At 28.1% G+C, this 18,583-nt stretch overlaps 2 protein-coding genes across 3 annotated transcripts in view; both read left to right on the top strand.

Moving 5' to 3' along the window:
* The first annotated feature begins 6,339 nt into the window (after positions 1-6,339).
* LOC117167811 lies at positions 6,340-7,252 on the top strand. The gene is made up of 2 exons (XM_033353012.1): positions 6,340-6,512; positions 6,655-7,252. The coding sequence occupies exons 1-2, from the start codon at positions 6,439-6,441 to the stop codon at positions 7,193-7,195; spliced, it is 615 nt and encodes a 204-aa protein (XP_033208903.1). The 5' UTR covers positions 6,340-6,438; the 3' UTR covers positions 7,196-7,252.
* Positions 7,253-17,677: 10,425 nt separating this feature from the next.
* LOC117167555 overlaps positions 17,678-18,583 on the top strand; it is a 7,444-nt gene continuing 6,538 nt past the window's right edge. For both annotated transcript variants that reach the window (XR_004466408.1, XM_033352578.1), the window contains exon 1: positions 17,678-17,873. Coding sequence is in view for 1 of the 2 variants with exons in the window: in XM_033352578.1 (XP_033208469.1) it covers positions 17,799-17,873 (75 nt within the window). In the remaining variant the exon portion in view is untranslated. The remainder of the gene's footprint in view (positions 17,874-18,583) is intronic.

Raw genomic sequence — 18,583 nt, 5'->3', positions numbered from 1 at the left:
TTTTAAATCTTCTTCTTTAATATTTTTGATAGAATTTTCAATATTAGCAACTAAACTATTGATAGGAATTCTATTAACATTCAAAGGAACTCCAAAATTGTTACCTTATGCTAAAACTTCAGCAACATCATCAGGGATTTCAACTGTTGATAAATTCTTAAAACATTTGTTTAATCTGAAATTAGTAATCTCTATATTAGAAACTAAATACCTGTTTTTTAATAAGTCAAATTTTTTTATACACGCATCACGTTTTGAGTATTTTAGATTACGAAGACTTAAATCTTTTGAATCAAAAAACTTGTTTAAAGAGTCATCAGATATAACTCTTGAGAAACAGTATTGTAAGTAATTTGAAAACTGACCTAATTTTTGAATATTTTTCACAATGTTTTCAATTTCTAAACGTAGACATTTTGTATGGAAATTGAATTTGGTTTTTTGAAATTTTGAGATTAAATTATAATTTAAATTAGTTACATTATATTTACTTAAATTTTGTTGAATATGTGTTGGAAATAAGGCATTATTTCTACACCTAATTAAGAAAGTACGCTGTTCCTTAAGAATAACTAATTTTCTATTGGTGTGCAACCAATCTCCAATTTGTTGTCTTGTGACGGCGCCATACCTCTCAAGGATGTAAGATAAATAACCCATGTTGTCCAAAACGTTGTTGACTTGTTAATTGTAAAATGATTTGATGAAACAAATCAATCATTTCTACGACCGTTGATATTTATTGATTTCTAATCGTAGATTTTTAATTATTTATGTCTTACGGTCCAATCATAAATCGAAAAAATAAATATGAGTCAAAAAAACTTGTTCTTCGAAACTCAGATATTTATTTAATAGAAAAACTCCTTTTCGGTACACAAGCGTACCTTTTTCAAAGGTTCTTAACCTAAATAATTATATTAAAGATTAGTAATTTTAGTCTGAACAAATATGATGGATAATTACGTAGATTTAAATACATTGTTACCTGAGTTGATGATAATTTAAAATAGTCAAACAGATTAATTTTCAGTCAAAAAAAAGTAACATTTCAGTCAATAATTTTAAAAAAATTAATTAAAATTTAGTCATTTTTTAGAAGTCTCAAAAAAAAATTCGAGACTTCACTCGATTTAAACTACATTTTTTAAAATTTGTATGAGAAAAACATTATTACATTATTACATTATTATTTGAGTTTTATGCACGGTAAAGCTTCGAACAAATGCCTCTGTACTTTTCTTGTAAACAGGTTTTGCACATCAGTTTATAATTCAAGAGAATCATGCAGAAATATATTTGTCAAAAATTAACATTTCCACTAAATAGATCTATTACTTAGATTTTTATTTAATTTTTGTCTCTAAATTTGGTTTCATATTTTTAATTTTAATGGATAAATATAATTGATATATCATTCGTAAATGTCGAAGTCAATGTTATCGTTTGAATGAACAAAAAAAGCACCGAACTTTGTAAGTTTTTCATTCTCTTTGATTCAGGATTTATTGCGTGTAAAGATCAATAAGTTACGATTGCGGACAATGAAATTTTTTCTTGATCCGAGAAAGTTTTTTTTCATGAAAACATACTAGATCGAAGAAATTGGATTTTCGTCATTCAAGGTGCATTTTATCGAGATAAGATAAATTTTCTTTGATCTTGAAAAAACTGTATCATCTGTTCGTAGTGATACTTTCTTGATTCAAAGCTAATTTATTTTCCTTTTCATCGCTTAAGAAAGTAAAAATGAAAATCAGAAACTCACGGAGATGTTTGATTATGATCGAAAAGGATGCTGACCTCGAATTATAAGAAGTTCAGAGCACTCTACAACGGTAAGTGATAGCAGATTTGTCGTTACTTGTCTGTAAAGAAACTAAACGAAATTCAAATGTTTGCTAACAAAACTGAAAAACAAATCGATTGTAAGAAAAAAAAATTGTTCACATTTTTTAAAAAGCGGGCTGTATTTGAGTTACAACCCAAAGGCAAGGGGTTAGGCTTTAATATCTGAGGATAATTAGAGCTTTTAAAAGTTGCTTCTAATGAGGATTTCGTAACACTTTTAAGTATCGAGTATTGAGTTTGAGCATTAAAAAAACCCGAGTTCTTTGACTTCAATGATTTTTTCAATTTTTTCAATTTCTCTTGTTGCTCTGTACGCCAATAGGTATGTGTTTGAGCGAAAGACCACGAGAGTGAATGCAACGCCGATTTCAGCATCAAAACTGGTTTTGTTTCTGGTGGAACATTGTCAGAAAAAAATCAATTTTCGAAGGTTTTCTATTATTAAATCTCGAAGGCGTTGAGTCCATATTTGCCTTCATTTCACAAGCAGGAGGGTCAAGGAAAATTAGAGATTTTGATGACTGCTTGATCAATTTTTTTCCTATATTTTATATTAAAAAATGGTAATTTTATTATTTCGTATGATTCTAACGAACTTTAAACGGTGAAGCGTAAAAAAATGGCTAAATTAATTACCATACAAAATGATATGAGGTTAAGGATAAGTTATTCGAAGATTTGATACAAAAATATTAACGGAATTTACGTCTAAAAGGACAGAAAAATCTTTTTTTGAAAGTAGAATTTCTATTACAAAGCATTGGTTGCAGATTTTTGTTATTAAATCCTAATATTAAGTTTTACTTGCCTTTTTTGCTACTGGGTGAGTTAGTGCAAAATTCTGAATATCATTTGTTATGAAAAATTTGGTCTCATTTTCTTATAACACTTAGAAATGTCAAATCAGCGGAAGAGAAAACCAAAAATAAACTGTCTAAGGAATTTTTACTTTTAAAAATACTAAAATGTCATATGAAAAGTTTTGAAAAATTTACGAAGCATTAAAAAAGTAACTATATAGAAATTTTCATTTTAAATTTCAAAAGGGCAGCTCACTATTGAGTATTCTAACATTACGTCATACTCTGTCGATTACGTCAAAATGTATAAGGCCATACCAGTTGGTGGACTGCAAAGCATTGTTTAGATAGCAGTTTGCTTTTAAGAAAGAAAAGCCATTTCTTTAATTATTGTTAGCAATTGGGGAAGTGTGGGGTTTGGACAATTTATTACCCTCCACATTTTTGCACAGACCACAATGCGCAATTTTCTACATTCTATGTTAAAAACTCTTATATTAAATGTCTGTTACCATTTGTTTGTGCACCTTGGTCTGGTACTGCTTATTCTGATATTGGAAAATAATTATCACATTTTATTTTTTCTGATCCTAATAGGGCCCTGCTGTGGTTGTTTAATCATTTTCCCTTTTCTTACGTGAAGCTGAACACTTTTTTTTTTAATTTGTCATCAAAGAAGGTTCTCAAAGTACCTACGGCCCTGACGATTACATTCTCATTGCGATAATCGATAGGTTATACAGGATCTAATTTTTGTAAATTTGGGCTAATCAAAAAATTCGGCTAGAATAGTTTTGAAATATATTTGGTATATAGTGAAAATTTGAAATGAAATTTTTTGATGTGAAAAAAATTTAATTTTTCTATTTTTTGAAAATTTTGAATTTTATAACTTTTATAAATTTCATCAAAATTAAAAATTTTATTTGGATAATTTGGAAGTCTTTTACCTATCTATATGAAACTTTGACAAAAATTTTTATAATATTAAGAAAAAAAAATTTTTTAATTTTGGGCTAATCGAAAAAATCGGCTAGAAAAGTTTTGAAATATATTTGGTATCCAGTGAAAATTTTGAATGATTTTTTTGGGTTTACGAAAAAAATAATTTTTTAATATTTTTTGGAAATTTTCAAATTTTTGAAAAGTATATAACTTTTCTAATTTTCATGAAAATAAAAAATTTTATTTAGATAATTTGCAAGTCTTTCACCCATTTATAAGAAACTTCCACAAAATTTTTTAAAATTTCAAAAAAAAATTTTGAAATTTTGAAAATGCGCCCAATTTTTTAATTTTGGTTCGAAATATCTGATTAACGAACTTAGCCTTTATTTTGCGTAACTTCAGAAGTGTATCAAATGCGGACTCGATTGGACAAATCCTTCAAAAGTTAGCGTGGCTACAAAATTCAGGTAACCATACATACAGACATACAGACAGACACCGATGAAATTTTATGATTTTCGGATTCTGCGAGAGCCGAAACGTAAAGATCCGTTAAAAACCAGAGATCGAAAATTTTGACGATTACATTACATTCTCAGAAATGAGAATGTAAAAATATAATGTGTCGTGATTGCGGTTAGGTTGCATTGTTGAGATGGTTGGCGGTCAAAAATTTTGAATTTTGGTAGTGCGTTAAAGTGTGTTTTTCAAAGATGTCAAGAGATTATTTTTGCACTTTGAGAAAACAAAAATTGTCTAAAACTGTGATCCTTCTTAGAAATCTTATAAGATTTCTTGAAAATCCCTAAACCTCTCCGACTTTTTTTTAAAATCCTTTTAAATTCTTCGCAATCTATAAAAATCTTTTGAAGTATCTCGAAACTAATAAAAATTAATCTAAATCGCATAAAATCTTCAAAATATTCTTAAATTCCTTCAAATCTCTTGACAATCCTGAAAATCTTTGAATTTTTGCAAACAACTTAAAGTCCTTGTAAATGACTTTTAAATTAATTGCTTAGATTTCTTTAAAATCACTAAAACTTATGGAAATATGTTTAAATCCTATACAAATAAACTTTAAAATTCCGTCAAGTCCCTAGTTATTCCTTAAAATCACTTGAATTCTTAGAAATCCTGTAAGATAGCTTGATAATCCTTAAAGTCTTCCGATTTTTTTTTAAATCTCTTCAACTTCTTTACAATCATTTAAAATCTTTTGAAGTTTCTCGAAATTGACTTAAATTAATTAAAATCTCTTAAAATCCTTTAAATTTGTTTAAATTCCTTTAAATCGCTTAAAAATCCTTAAAATCTTTGATTCTTTTCAAATTCACTAAAATCTTTTTAAATAACTTTTAAAACACTTGCTTGAAATTCTTTAACACCACTAAAACTGTCTCAAAATCTTACAATATAACTTTTAAAAATTATTTTTGAATTATTTTTAAATCCTTTAAAAGGAAACTTGAAGGTTCCGTAAAGTCTCTAGTAGTTCCTTGAAATGACTTGAATTTTTAGGCATCTCGTAAGATTTCTTAAAAAACCTTAAAGTCCTCCGAATTTTTTTAAACTCCCTTCAACTACTTTGAAGTAATTTAAAATATTGTAAAATTTGACTAAAATTAATTTAAATCATTTAAATCCAAAATCCATTAAATTTTCTTATGCTCCTTAAAATCTCTTGAAAATCCTCAAGTCAATCAATTTCTTTCAATACCTTAAAATCTCCTAAAACTCATTACATCTGTTATAATAACTTTTCAATGACTCACTTGACTTTCTTTAAAATCATTACAACTATCGTAAAATCTTATAAAATCTCTTGTAAATCATTAAATCTTTTTGAACTATTTTTATTATTATTTTTAAATCCTTTAAAAAGAAACTTTAAGATTCCGCCAAGTCCCTAGTAATCCTCCTTAAAATATTTTGAAAATCCTTAAATCATTGAATTAAGTTTAATCCCTTGAAGTCTCTTAAAATTTATTTAAATATTTTTAAATAACTTCTTTAATAGCTCTCAAATCTTTATAATCACTAAAATGATCTTAAAATCTTTAGAAATTTCTTGTAAATCTTGAAACGTTTTTGAATCCTTTAAAAGAAAATCTTAAAATCCCGTCAAGTCCCTATAGTAATTCCTTAAAATCACTTGAATTTTCAGAAATTCGTTGAGGTTTTTTTTTTCAATTTTTCATTCATTTTCTGCATTCTTTTAAAATCCTTTCAAATTTTTTGAAATCGTTTAAAATCTATTGAGAAATCCTAAGGTCACTTAAAGTATTTTAAAATTCTTCAAAGTCTCTTTGATATAAATATATTTGATATGAAAATAGTTAAATTAATTATTATCGAAAAGTATTATGACATAATTCGCCCGCAATTGAGGTTATAACCTTAATTACGGCAAATTATAATTTTTCGTGATGGACTGCCTAATCGCATATTTTCGAAAACGCCAACAATAATGAAATAAATGGCTCTTCTTTCTTAAAAGCAAAGCTATATCACGATTTTTTAAACTTAATTTCGCCGAAGTTAATTAATTTTAGTAATTTTAGTAATATTAGAATACTCAATATACAATCATAGTTTTTAATAGTAAAAAAAGAGGTTATTAAATACGTAATAGATATTTGTTTTGTGTGTTCTAAATAGTATATAGTTCTGACGTTAGTTATTTAGGGCAGTTCGATTTTGATCGATAATTAATATTCTTCAGACTGTTATTAATAAATCATGGATACAGGTTAAAATAAGAAAATGAATTTTTATATCAAAGCCTAACATTTGTTTAGTATAAAATGCAAAATTTGAGAATTATTGAAACATAGAGATGGTGGAGTGTTTTACATTTTGTAATACTGTATGTTTAGCATGCCTCTGGTGCAGCCTTTTTTTACCAGTTTGGTAAGATATATTAACTTTAAATTGAAATGTAATTTCAAATCCAAGCTTCATCTGAAATCTTTTTTAAAATAAAAATTGGCCTTCAATTTAATCTGGAAGGAAGAACTTACTTTAAAATAAAAATATATGATGATTTGTTTAGTTTCCCAAAATACTTCTACAAATTAGAGAGGAAGAGCTCAAGTGAATTTTGTATACAGAGAATTAAATGCAAAGAAAAAATTTCGAGCATTCTAAGTCGATGCAAATCCGGAAGAGATGGTAAATCTTCTCAAAGTGAACAGTCTGATTCATCTCGAAATCAAAAACACGTAAAAGAAACATCACTAAATAAGAAATGTGGAAAAAAGTTATCAAGAAATGGAATGAACAGCATGGGAGGAAACACTGTAAATGTTTGTAGGTGTAGAAATTGTTTAGGATATGAATATGGGTGTCAAAATTTGAGTCCTGTTGTAAAAATGACTGCCGATTCCAAAAATCGAAGCGAATTAAATAATAATCATAGGAAGTATAGATTGTACGCAAAGTTGACCAAAGAGACTGATAATTCAAAAGATAAATTTTTGCATTTAAAATGCAATTGTAATAAAAAAAGATATGAATATAAAAATTTGGTTTCAGCACCTGATTTAAGTCAATGTAGTTCAAACAATAATCAATGGTGTAATAATTGTAGGTAGCTATTTTATTTATTGCAATATGTGATATTTCATCTTAAAGGAAAATTGTATATGAGCTTACGTCAAATATAACTGGATTTTCAAGTTTGGTTCCGAATTTTTATTTTAGTTTATCTAAAAATAAAATAAAATTGGATGGATCTGAAAATGTATTGCGCATATCCTGACATTTATGAACCACAAGACTTAGTAGTGAGGACTAAAAAATTATTCAAAGACACTTTAATGATTCTAAAAGCTAATATAAGATACATAATTTTTTCGTATTGAAAGCTAGTGTAAAATTTCATACTAATGCTCTAGTCAAAAAGAAAAAAGCACATGATGTGCAGGATGTACAAAAGCAAATAACTAATAATTCATATATAATGTAAATAAAAAATTTATTAATTCTTGATTCTTGAACATAATTATGACCAGATACAATGATGTTCGTGAAATGTTAAAAAACTCTAAATTCTAATTTAACCTTTAAATTTTCATCACAAGTTCAGATTTTACCTGTAGAATCAGTACAAAGTTAGTTTATATTTTGAACATGAAAGAGTTGATTTATTTTGAGATTTTAAAAGTGTTACTTTTTGTGAAGAATAGATTTTTAAAAGATTTTATCATGGCAGAAAAGACATTTCGCAAGTTTCATAATGAAACCGTTTATTCTATAAATTAATATAACTCACAATAATAAATTTCGATACCTTAAAGCACTTACATACTTTAAAGTACTTTAAAGCGAATTTTAAGGAATATTTTTTGACCTGAGAATCTTTGAATTTTTGTGTGATTTTTACATTCTCATCCTAATGAGAAGGTATTAGTTTTATGTGAAATTTGTCTTCATCAGATTGCATAAAAACTGAGTGCCTGTCTGTAGTCCGTGTGTAGTCCGTATCCTTTTTTAAGGTCTAAAAATAAAGTACGAATTCGTTAATTAGCCATTTTTGACCAATAATTCTGTTTTTTCTAAAGAAAATGATTTTTTAAACATAAAAATTTCATTTTCCAGTAAACTATGCGCGATACGAAAAAAGTGTCACAAAGAGAAATGATTCATCTAAAAGTGTTTCAGGCCAACTTGCGACATTTACAAATTGTTCAAATGGAATTTGTTTAAACAACTACAAATTAATTAACAACTGTTGATACACATTTCACTAAAGAAATAGTAATAATATTAATAACAAAATAATTTTTTAAAGAAAAATTGTTTAAACAAATTCCATTCGATTAAATGATTTAAAATAAATGAAACCATGTTAATAAATATTCCAATAGGCCAATAGTAATAATTTTAGGGGAAAAACGAATTTTTTAATTTGTTTCAATTAACGCAAATTAATAAACTAATGTTGATAGATATTCAAATATACCTACATAAATTATTTTAAGTAAAAAAAGAACGAGAATACAGTAATCAAAAGGTCGATTTTATTAAGAATTGACATTTTTTAAGGGTAGTTTTCAGGGACTCGTGGACGTGTGGTATGGGTGTCAAACCTATATTTCTGATAAATGAAATTCTTCGTAGGATCATTCTCTACGAGTATCTATACTTTTCCTTGACATTATCCCAAACCCTAAAAAATTATTCTAAAAACTCAAAAAAGTTATTTTTCCCATGCATTTTACATGGGAAACTTCAAGTCAAAACCGGAACCTGTTTAAATAAAAAAATAAAAATAAAATAATCATGTAATTTTTTTTTGCTTTTGGAACGAAATGGGGCCCTCCTTTTTACCCCCTAAAAAAGTGTTTTTGAGCATAAAATTGACATGCGCTTTTAATAAAAATGTATATCTGGGGAGTTTTCGGGGTCGCTGAACCCAAATCTGTTAATAGAAATTCAAAATTCAAAATGGCGAATCAAATATGGTGGATAACAATTTTTGAAAGTAAGTGGATTTTTTTCAATATATCTATCATTCTATTTTTGAGGTTGCAAAATTTAAATATGACAAAAGAGTATAGAGATTTTCGACCTCAAAAATAGAAAGATAGACATTTGAAGCTTCGGATTAAATAACGTTGTATGCATCAACACATATTTTGTATCCATGGAGTTCTACGTATATAAATTTTTCTTTTAAATGGTCTCTATTCCGTTGAAGCGCTGGGATCGAAAATTTGAAAATTTAAATGGGAAACAAATGTCAAAATAGTCGAGGTTATATATTTCGAAAATATACCTTTCTAAGCTTAACATTGCAGTTTCGAACATAGGTAAAAAAAGAAAATTAAATTTATTATTATGGCACGCAGGAAAGAATAAAAGGGCTAGAGAGGCTGTAGTAAAACATTCAGAACCGGTAATATCAAATATAATATTCAAAAATAATAAAATAAATAAATGAGTGATAAATAATGATCAGAAATTGAACTAAAAAATACTGTTCAAATTATTTTTATTATAAAATAAACATTTAAATTACAATTACACACATAATTTAATGTTTTTCTTATCTTTCTTTTAATGAAAAGACGAGAAATTATATTTGTTTGTTTACAATATATGAAGAGCCTAATTTGTAAATGATCTAATCTAATTATTTTTTTAAATGTATGAAATTGGCCGAATTCAATTTTAAAATTTTTCGTTGACACACTTAAGCGAATGTAATTTTCTATTCTTATCCTTCAAAAATTCTAAATTATATTTAGATATGTAGACTTACGAGGTTGATTGAGATAGATGCGAAGTAAGTGTGAGTAAATAACCTTGACTATTTTGAAATTCCATTCCGAATTCAATTTTTTAAATTTCGATCGCAGCGCTTCCGCGGAATGGAGTAACAGTTTAAAGAAAATCTCATATACATGGAAGTCCACGAATACAAAAGATGTGTTGATACAACGTTATTGCAGCCGAGGTTTCATTTTTTTTAAATCTACTTATTTTCAAAAAATGTTATCCGCCATTTTGAATTTCGGTTATCAGATTTGGTTTCACCCATCCCGAAACCTTCCCGTATATAACTTTTTTTAAATAAAAGCGCATGTCACTTTTATGCACATTTGATAGCCCCTGAAATTTGATTTTTGAAAAATCTCCAGAGACACGTCAAATTACTCTTACAATATTATGTATAACATATTTTTTGTCGTATTTTTCTACTCATATTTTGCCTGGTTTTACAAATTTTTAAAACACTTTAATTATTTTTGGGGACTGCTTACCGCATCTAATTTTCCAATTAAATTGAAAAAATAGTATTTTTCATCACTTATGGTGAAAATATTTTTACAATCGGTTTTGCTCCTGAATATAATTTTCTTCTATGTAAAGCAATCACTTACTTTTTACCCCTATATTCGAGGGGGTGATTCATCCCCTTAAAGTGTTTTTCTGCTGATAAAAAAATACGAGTAACTTAGTTTTTGGTTCTCTACAAAACATGTAGCAAGTTCGTTAAAATCGGCGAGGGACATCTGTGATACCTTCCTCAGGCATGTTCAATAGGGTTGCCCAAAAATACATGGCAAATTTTTTTGCATGCTAGAGGGCAACGAAATGTGACGAAAAGTATGGGGCCTGTAGAGAATTATCCAACGAAGAATTTCATCTATCAGACATATGGGTTTGACACCCCTAACACACCCCCGCGAGTACCTGAAAACTACCCTTAGAACCAAAAATGTCAATTTTTCATGAAATCGACCTTTTGAACAATGTATTCTCGTATTTTCTTACTTAAAATAGATAATATTGGTCTAGTGGATACATTTATTATCATTGGTTCATTAATTTTCAATTATTTAAATAAATGGAATTTGTTTAAATAATTTTTTTGTCGAAAATTCGTTTTTCCCCCTAAAAATTATTACTATTAGTCTAGCAGAATATTGATTAACATTGGTTAATTAATGTTTTATTATTTAAATAAGTGGGATTTGTTTAAACAATTTTTTTCGAAATGTTGTTTTTTTTCTTAAAAATTATTACTATTGGTCTGGTGGAATATTTATTAACATTAGTTCATTGATTTTCAATTGTTTAAACAAATTGAATTTCTGAATATAATTTTAATATTAAAAATTACTAATATTTCTCCAGTGAAATATTTATCACCATTTGTTTATTAATTTTGTTAAAAAAAATTTTTTAATAAAAATTATGACTTAAATATTACTGCTAAATTAATTATTATTAATTAATTATTAATTAGTTTATAATTATAACTGATGAATATTCCACTAGACCAACAGTAATAATTTTTAAGTAAAAAACGAAATTTCGAAAAAAATTTTAAACAAATCCCATTTGCTTAAATAATAAAACATTAATTAACTAATGTTAATAAATATTCTACTAGACTAATAGTAATCATTTTTAGGGGAGAAAACGAGTTTTCGAGAGAAAAAATTATTTAAACAAATTCTATTTGTTTAGATAATTGAAAATTAATTAACAAATGATGATAAATGTATCCACTAGACCAATATTAACAATTTTAAGTAAAAAAACATGAGAATACATTGTTCAAAAGGTCGATTTCATGAAAAATTGACATTTTTTGTTTTAAGGGTAGTTTTCAGGTACTCCCGGGGTAATTCTCTACAGGCTCCCATACTGGACTGTCACATTTTTCAAACCCTAAAAAATTATTCTAAAAACTCAAAAAAGTGATTTTTCCCCATGCATTTTACATGGAAACTTTACTTTAACTTTACTTGAAACTTCAAGTCAAAACCGGCACCTGTTAAAATCGAAAACAAAAATTAGGTAATTTCTTTTTTCGGATTTCGAATGAAATTGGGGGGATCGTTGCCCTCTAAAAAAGAAAAGCCTTTTCGAGCCCACCAAGGGGACAGATTTTTTTCTTTGAAATTGTCTTAAGTCGTAAAACAGATCTTGGCAAATTCCTATAAAATTAAAGTGAAAGTACGGAGAAGGTGGAATGAGTTTGAGTGAAGGAAATGAGGCGAAAGATCGAAGAACTCAAGAAGGTCGTCAGGAAGGAAAATAACTGAAGCTACTCCTGTATATAAAGAGGCCGGTTTCTTGTCCCTAAAAAAAAGTAAAATTTTATTATTGAAGAGAACCTTGCAAGTTCAAACTTCAAGGAATTTCTACTTAACTATAATTTTTCGTAAAAGTGAATCTACTACTGCAGAAAGTTACCAAGTCTGAAGGGCAAATGGTATTCTGAGACTTTATGAATATCAACCATTTAATGTATTTTTTCCCACTTTTTTTTTAATAATTAAAATAACGAATTGGAATTTTGCGCAATGAAATAAAATATATCAGTCCACCGCCATTCGGCCCTTTAGAGTTTGTATTTGTTAAAAAAAAGCTGTTTTCTGAAAGTTTTTCATGTCCATCTAGAGCCGTTGTCCAGAACAAACAGAAGTGCCTTATTACAAATTCAAAATTTCTCATATTTTCCCAAAATTTCAACGCCAGATTTTATTTGTTTATAAAATAAAAGGCGTAAAAAATCAAAGGACGCGGTCGGCAATTTCTGACGTCATAGAATACGATTTATCATTAAGGCCATGTCATTAAACATAATTTATGTGACTTTGAAAACTTGTAAATTTATAGGAAAATTGTATTGCATTTAATTATTATACTTAAGGATAATTATTAATGCTTAATAATTCAATTATAAATGCATTATATCTGGATATTTTATAAGCTTTGATTACCTATTAAACCTCATAAATCTAGCCCCATTAATCATAGGGATTTAAATTTGTTGGAAAATAGTAATTCCATTTTAGAATTTCCACTAAAAAACTATTATTAATATTATTATTATTATTATTATTATTATTATTATTATTATTATTATTATTATTATTATTATTATTATTATTACACCATTAAGCCATTTCCCCTTCGGGGTAGGGGTGACTCATTTGGTAGGGACGAAAGTAATATGAGGAAGGGATATACAATTTTAAGATAGATCCAGAATTCTCATGTTATTTTTTTAAATAGCACGTTTGTTCCGCTACACTGCTCCGACCCGCGTTGCTGATCAATCTCTCTAGCAGTCACCCCAAGTGACGGTTCACACAAAGTCATCATGTGAGGTTTCCCACATGGGTCCATTAGTATCCAAGGTATTTTGTTTCAACGTCATTCACTCTACTGACCAGCGGCGAGGTCGAGGAGGGGGGGGGGGCTCAAGTCCCCTACCCCCCGGAACTAAGTATTTTCATTGTTCAATTCCCTTTTTCCCCACTCTTTGCCTATACGTATACGCAAGCCCCCTCGGAAAAAATCCTGGCTACGCCGCTGCTACTGACACTCTTTTTATTAACTATTTGCCGCCATACTTTTCTTTCCTGGCATATTTCTCTAACTTCTTTTACGTCCATGCATTTTTTCGTGTAGGCTTTCGTGTTTCTGTGGATTCTTATGCCTCTTCTAACTATATCTCATTCACACATTCTAACAATTCTTTCCGCGGTCTGCGATTCTTTTTAATGAAAATTTTATTTTGTAAATGAAAATATGTATCAATTTCCTTCTATTTCTATTAATTTTAAACCGAAAGTACATACCTAATTAAGCAATTTTTGTAATTTCTTTTCTTATTCCTATGTTTTTCTATAAGTCTCTGCCATTGTTTTTCATGCAAAGCGGACTAATATGTCAGGTTGAAAAAAAAAATAATCGTAAACATTATTGGAACGAGCGTTCCTTTTATATTAAAATTTACTATATATTAAGTTCATGTTTATAATCAACGTAAAATAATGCATAAAAACTAACACATTCAGATCATTTATTTTTATCATATTTTTATTCTAAATTTTTTAATATGAGCTTATAAATTCAAGTAGAAACATTTTTTTTTAATTTCAACTGAAATTAAATTTTACTTCAAGTAGAAAGAAGTTTGTTATTCAGCTTTAGAAATTGATGCAAGCCGTCTTACTAATATGTTAGAAGAAAAGTCTATAAACAGGGGTCATGTCGGCAAGGAAGATAATACTTGCATTTTATTGACTTTTTCATCCTTCAGAGTAGTTAAATTACTTAAATTTTAATACTCGTTGTTATACTTTCCAGACTTATTTTTTCCTACTTATGAGACTTGCAAACTCTTACTACGAGTAGTTATTTAGAAAAACTGTTTTTAATCAATGTAAAATCGAAAATGTTTAATTAAAATTGTACTTTCAGAATAATAGTAAAAGTTTCCGTGGACAAACCAACTTCTTAATTACACGATTTTTTATTTAAAGGTTTGTGTTTTAGATGAGAGATTTTTAAATTCACAATTTTTCAACTTTCTAAATTTATCAAACAAGATCACGTATTTTTGATTAAACTATCTAGAAATAATTTTCATGTGGTATCGGGTGAGCATAATGTTGAAGAATTTTTTTTACGTTACAATCAAATTAATGAACAAAAGTTGTTTTTCAGGATTGGCAATGTTTTGCTCACTCAAATCTAGGGTTTTAGTATAAGGTTTGAGAGAAATTAATGTTTTATCATGATCTTCTAGAAGTAATCAACTAAGATCTATAAGAAACAATATATCTAATATTTCAAACGTTCCGAATCGTGTTCCTTAATTGTGCCAAAACGATTGGCAACGATTGAACATTTTTCATTTCCAATTGTTTCGAATCGGGTACTTGGAATTTGCCACGTGATGGCAGTCTTTTGTCTGGCGGGAATTATTTAAAGACAGTTATTTTCTTCTTCGGAATAATATGAATTTGCAACAGTATATATTATGAAACAAAGTAAAGCATTATTTTATTATATAAAGTAAAGTAAAGTATTATTTTATATATAAAAATGTCAAGCTGTTATTAGTTCCCGTGCAGAAATTGCCAGGTATCTTCCCGGTTCCATGCTTGGGCCAGGCCGGGGGCCTTGAGCCTGGCTCTAGCTTGTATTTCTTAATAGCTCGACCTCAACCCCGGCTAGATAGGTAGTGTGTGCTGAAAAGAGTGTCATTTTTTTAAGTCGTAAGATACCTAACATAATAAAAGGCCCTTATAGAGTCAGGAGACATCGAGCAAAAACCACTATTACATACTTGCGTGTGGATTTCGAAAGTGAGTAAATTAATTTTAAATTATAATAAGACATTACTCTAGCGTAATTCTAACCTCTAAATAACGATCTCGTAAGTATATTGTATGTATGCAGGCGTAAACAATTACTTATGTAATTAAAAAGGATTAAGCACGAAATGATTGTATGTGTATTGTGATTGATTTGTGTAGATGGTGATGCAATCGACGAGTTAGAATCAGAACCTGAAAAGATACTAAATGAACCCGCAATTGAAATGCCTTTTGTAAATGAGAATAATATGATAAATCCTAAAATTCTAAGAGAAAATGAAGATCCCATTGTCAACGAGGAGTGTTTCCATAAATAGTTGCATAAAAAAATGTAGTCCTATAAGAAAATGGCTAGGAATCGATATTGAATTAGGGGGAAACCTGGGCCAGGCGCGGCTATCGAGCCAGGCCCTGCTCAGATTTAGTGTTTTATTCTAGCTTGACCCAGGCTTCATCACCAGGCCAGGGCCTAGTTTTTCCAGGCTTGGCCCTGGTTAGACCTACGACCAAATTTCCACACGGGTTATATAAAATTAAAGATTAAAAGTGATATTATATTCGGTAATCCTTAAATTATAACTTCCTTTTTACCACTAATGATTGACGTAAAACCAATTTTTCTATTACTCTCAAGGTAGCCACTAAAATTGAAGAAAAAATCTGGAATAATTTCCTGGTTAAAAAAATTTTACACCAGCCAATAAAATTCAAAGTTTAAGTTTTTGAAGCTGAAAATTTGGTTATTTAAAGAATTTAAGACTGAATTTCAAATTAAACCAATCGAAGTAGAAGTTATCTGATCACTGAGCGTTCTAAATATTTAATTAAAATATTTGAAACAGCGATTTCAAGCTCAAACTTTCATTAATATATGTAAAAATGACAAGCCTTATAGAAACTGTTTATAAATAAAGCATTTGAAATTGTACAATATGGATTCAGAAGCCTTTATCTTTGTTTAATTTAAAATTATGCCACGTGAAATTTAAGTATGAAAAATATACATTTTTAATCTTGTTGCGATTTGATTTGAATTAGTCAAAATTTAGACTTCAAAAATAGCATTTTAAAATTCACGTTTCTAAATTGCTTACATTTAAAATTAATAATTTCTTAATTTTAGCACTTTAAACTCAAAGTTTAAAATAATTCGTAAATTGAAAATTAACTCTTATTCTTTGATAGGCTGAAATGTCGAAAAATGTCCATACGGTTACATAAGATTTGATGGAATTATGAGAATGACAAATGGATATAAAGACTAAAAATAAACTTTTTTTCAGACTATTAAATAAAAAATTTGATCAAAATTACGGAAATATGTGGACATTAATAACAACGCTTCAGGAAGGAGAGAATATAAAAAAATGTATGTGCTTATGGAAGGAAAACCATTTCTTTTGATGAATTCCAAAATAAAATTGTTATATTGCAAGAAACTTAAAAGGATTGGATAAGTTTTTCTACTAAAAATTTAAGGAGTTACCTATAATTTATTTAGTTTGAGTTTCAGAAAATATTGGCGCCATCCTACCTTTTATATTGTTTCCAATCGTTTTCAATTGGGTATTCATTATTCTGAGTTAGGGGTTAAAAGTTTTCACCGCAGCATTTTGATTTTGCTTTAATTATTCACAAGCGGATTTTTACTCTGTCATCGTTAAACGGAATGAATTTTGCATTTTGTTAATCTATATACTTTTAGCATTTCATTCGGTATACCGCCTAAACATTATATTTTTTTGTACATAAAACTTGTGTTAAATTACTAAAAATTTAATATCTAACCAATAAACACGTGCGCGCCATGTGTGTTACAAACGAAAACTGCAGAGAGCGCATTGCATTTACTCAATTCAATCCGATTGGGCACAATATTGATACAATTAGCAACACTTTAAACCGATTCAACTTTTGATACTCTTAATCGTTATTAATCACTTCCAATCAATTATTTCTAAGAGGGTAGCTAAAGAAATGCTATTTTTTATTTGTTTAAATCATTTTTATCAGAGTTTGGGTATTATTCAACGAATAGGCTCAATATTGTACGGAATCAGCTGTAAACATATTTCCGATGACGCTTTTCTATGATACTTTACAAATTTACAAGCATAATTAATTATTTAAACAATTTTCATACAGAAATTTAGGGAGCTTTGGGGGGGGGGGTGAAATTAGTGTATCCGGACACTTAGTTTACTGCGAACCAACTGTTCTATTACTGCACCCGAACTTTTAGGTTACTGACGATAGGTAAAAGGTGCATTAAATTTTCGTACATTAATTTTGATTTCTGTAAAATCTCTTTACATTTTCCATAAATATTATAAAAAAGGACTGTGAAAGATAATTTTGCTTTTTCAGTTTGTTACCATTTTTAAAAAAGTAGCTGACAAACGATAGCTTGTCAAATGTCAAATCTCCTAAAACGTTCATTTTGTTATAATTATTTACTTCAATCATACCGATATCTTGCTGATCAAATTATTAAATACAAGTTTTCTACAAAAATGGTTGCGATCAGAAGCTTCAAATTGCAACAAGCTTCAAGTCATAAGCAATGATTGAATGGATTGGGATAATTTATTGTAGTTCCGTCATTTCTTGTATGTGTTCTCTTCTTGCTACTACTTTTGTGAGTATATACAATTAAAATATTATAAAAAATATATGATTCCACAGAATAAGACACCTATATTTTATAATTAGTATCAGTTCTTTTAAAGCGAATAATTAAAACTTTTTATCATCAACTATAGCTTACATTATTTATTGGTTATGGAAACTTGTGTATGTATATTGTATTTATATCAAAACGATATTTTTTAATTTACTACTTACTTGCTTACTTACATAACTTATTAGTCAGAAAAAATCTAGCGGATAACTTATTTCTTCATATAATTAATAACTTAAAAATAATAAATATAAATCCTTTACGAATATTTATTGTGCTTTATTAAAAAAAACTTTACTGGTATTTTTCAATATTGATTTTGTAAAAAAAGCGTATCCTTTGTTTTTTATTCATACATTGGCTGCGTTTAGTCATCCAGAAAAATTTGGGGACTTGGAAAAGGGGATGGACTAGTTGTCTTGAAAATTCGGGATGACTAGCCAAGTATATGAGAAAAATATTTGAATACTCATCTCGGATTTCGGGACGGGACATTTTGTTGTACATTATTTTGTACTTTTAACTGTCTTTCTTTAGATAAAATTAAAACCAAAAATATATTTAAAATGTTTGGTTTAAAATGGGTATGGAACCCTTTTTTCAAATATTTCAGTTACGAGCTGTAAGGGTTTCTATATTTATGAATATATATATATATACATATATAT

This window comes from Belonocnema kinseyi, chromosome 2 (assembly GCF_010883055.1).
Source record: "Belonocnema kinseyi isolate 2016_QV_RU_SX_M_011 chromosome 2, B_treatae_v1, whole genome shotgun sequence".
Taxonomy (NCBI): Eukaryota; Metazoa; Arthropoda; class Insecta; order Hymenoptera; family Cynipidae; genus Belonocnema; species Belonocnema kinseyi.
Note: the sequence above shows the minus strand (reverse complement) of the source record. Positions and strands in the feature narration are given on the sequence as shown.

Excerpts from the sequence above, each read along its gene's own strand:
- LOC117167811 (XM_033353012.1), top strand. The coding sequence starts at position 6,439 with ATGGTGGAGTGTTTTACATTTTGTAATACTGTATGTTTAGCATGCCTC. Across the intron at positions 6,513-6,654 it reads AGCCTTTTTTTACCAGTTTG|TTTCCCAAAATACTTCTACA; the intron begins GTAAGATATATT and ends TGATTTGTTTAG.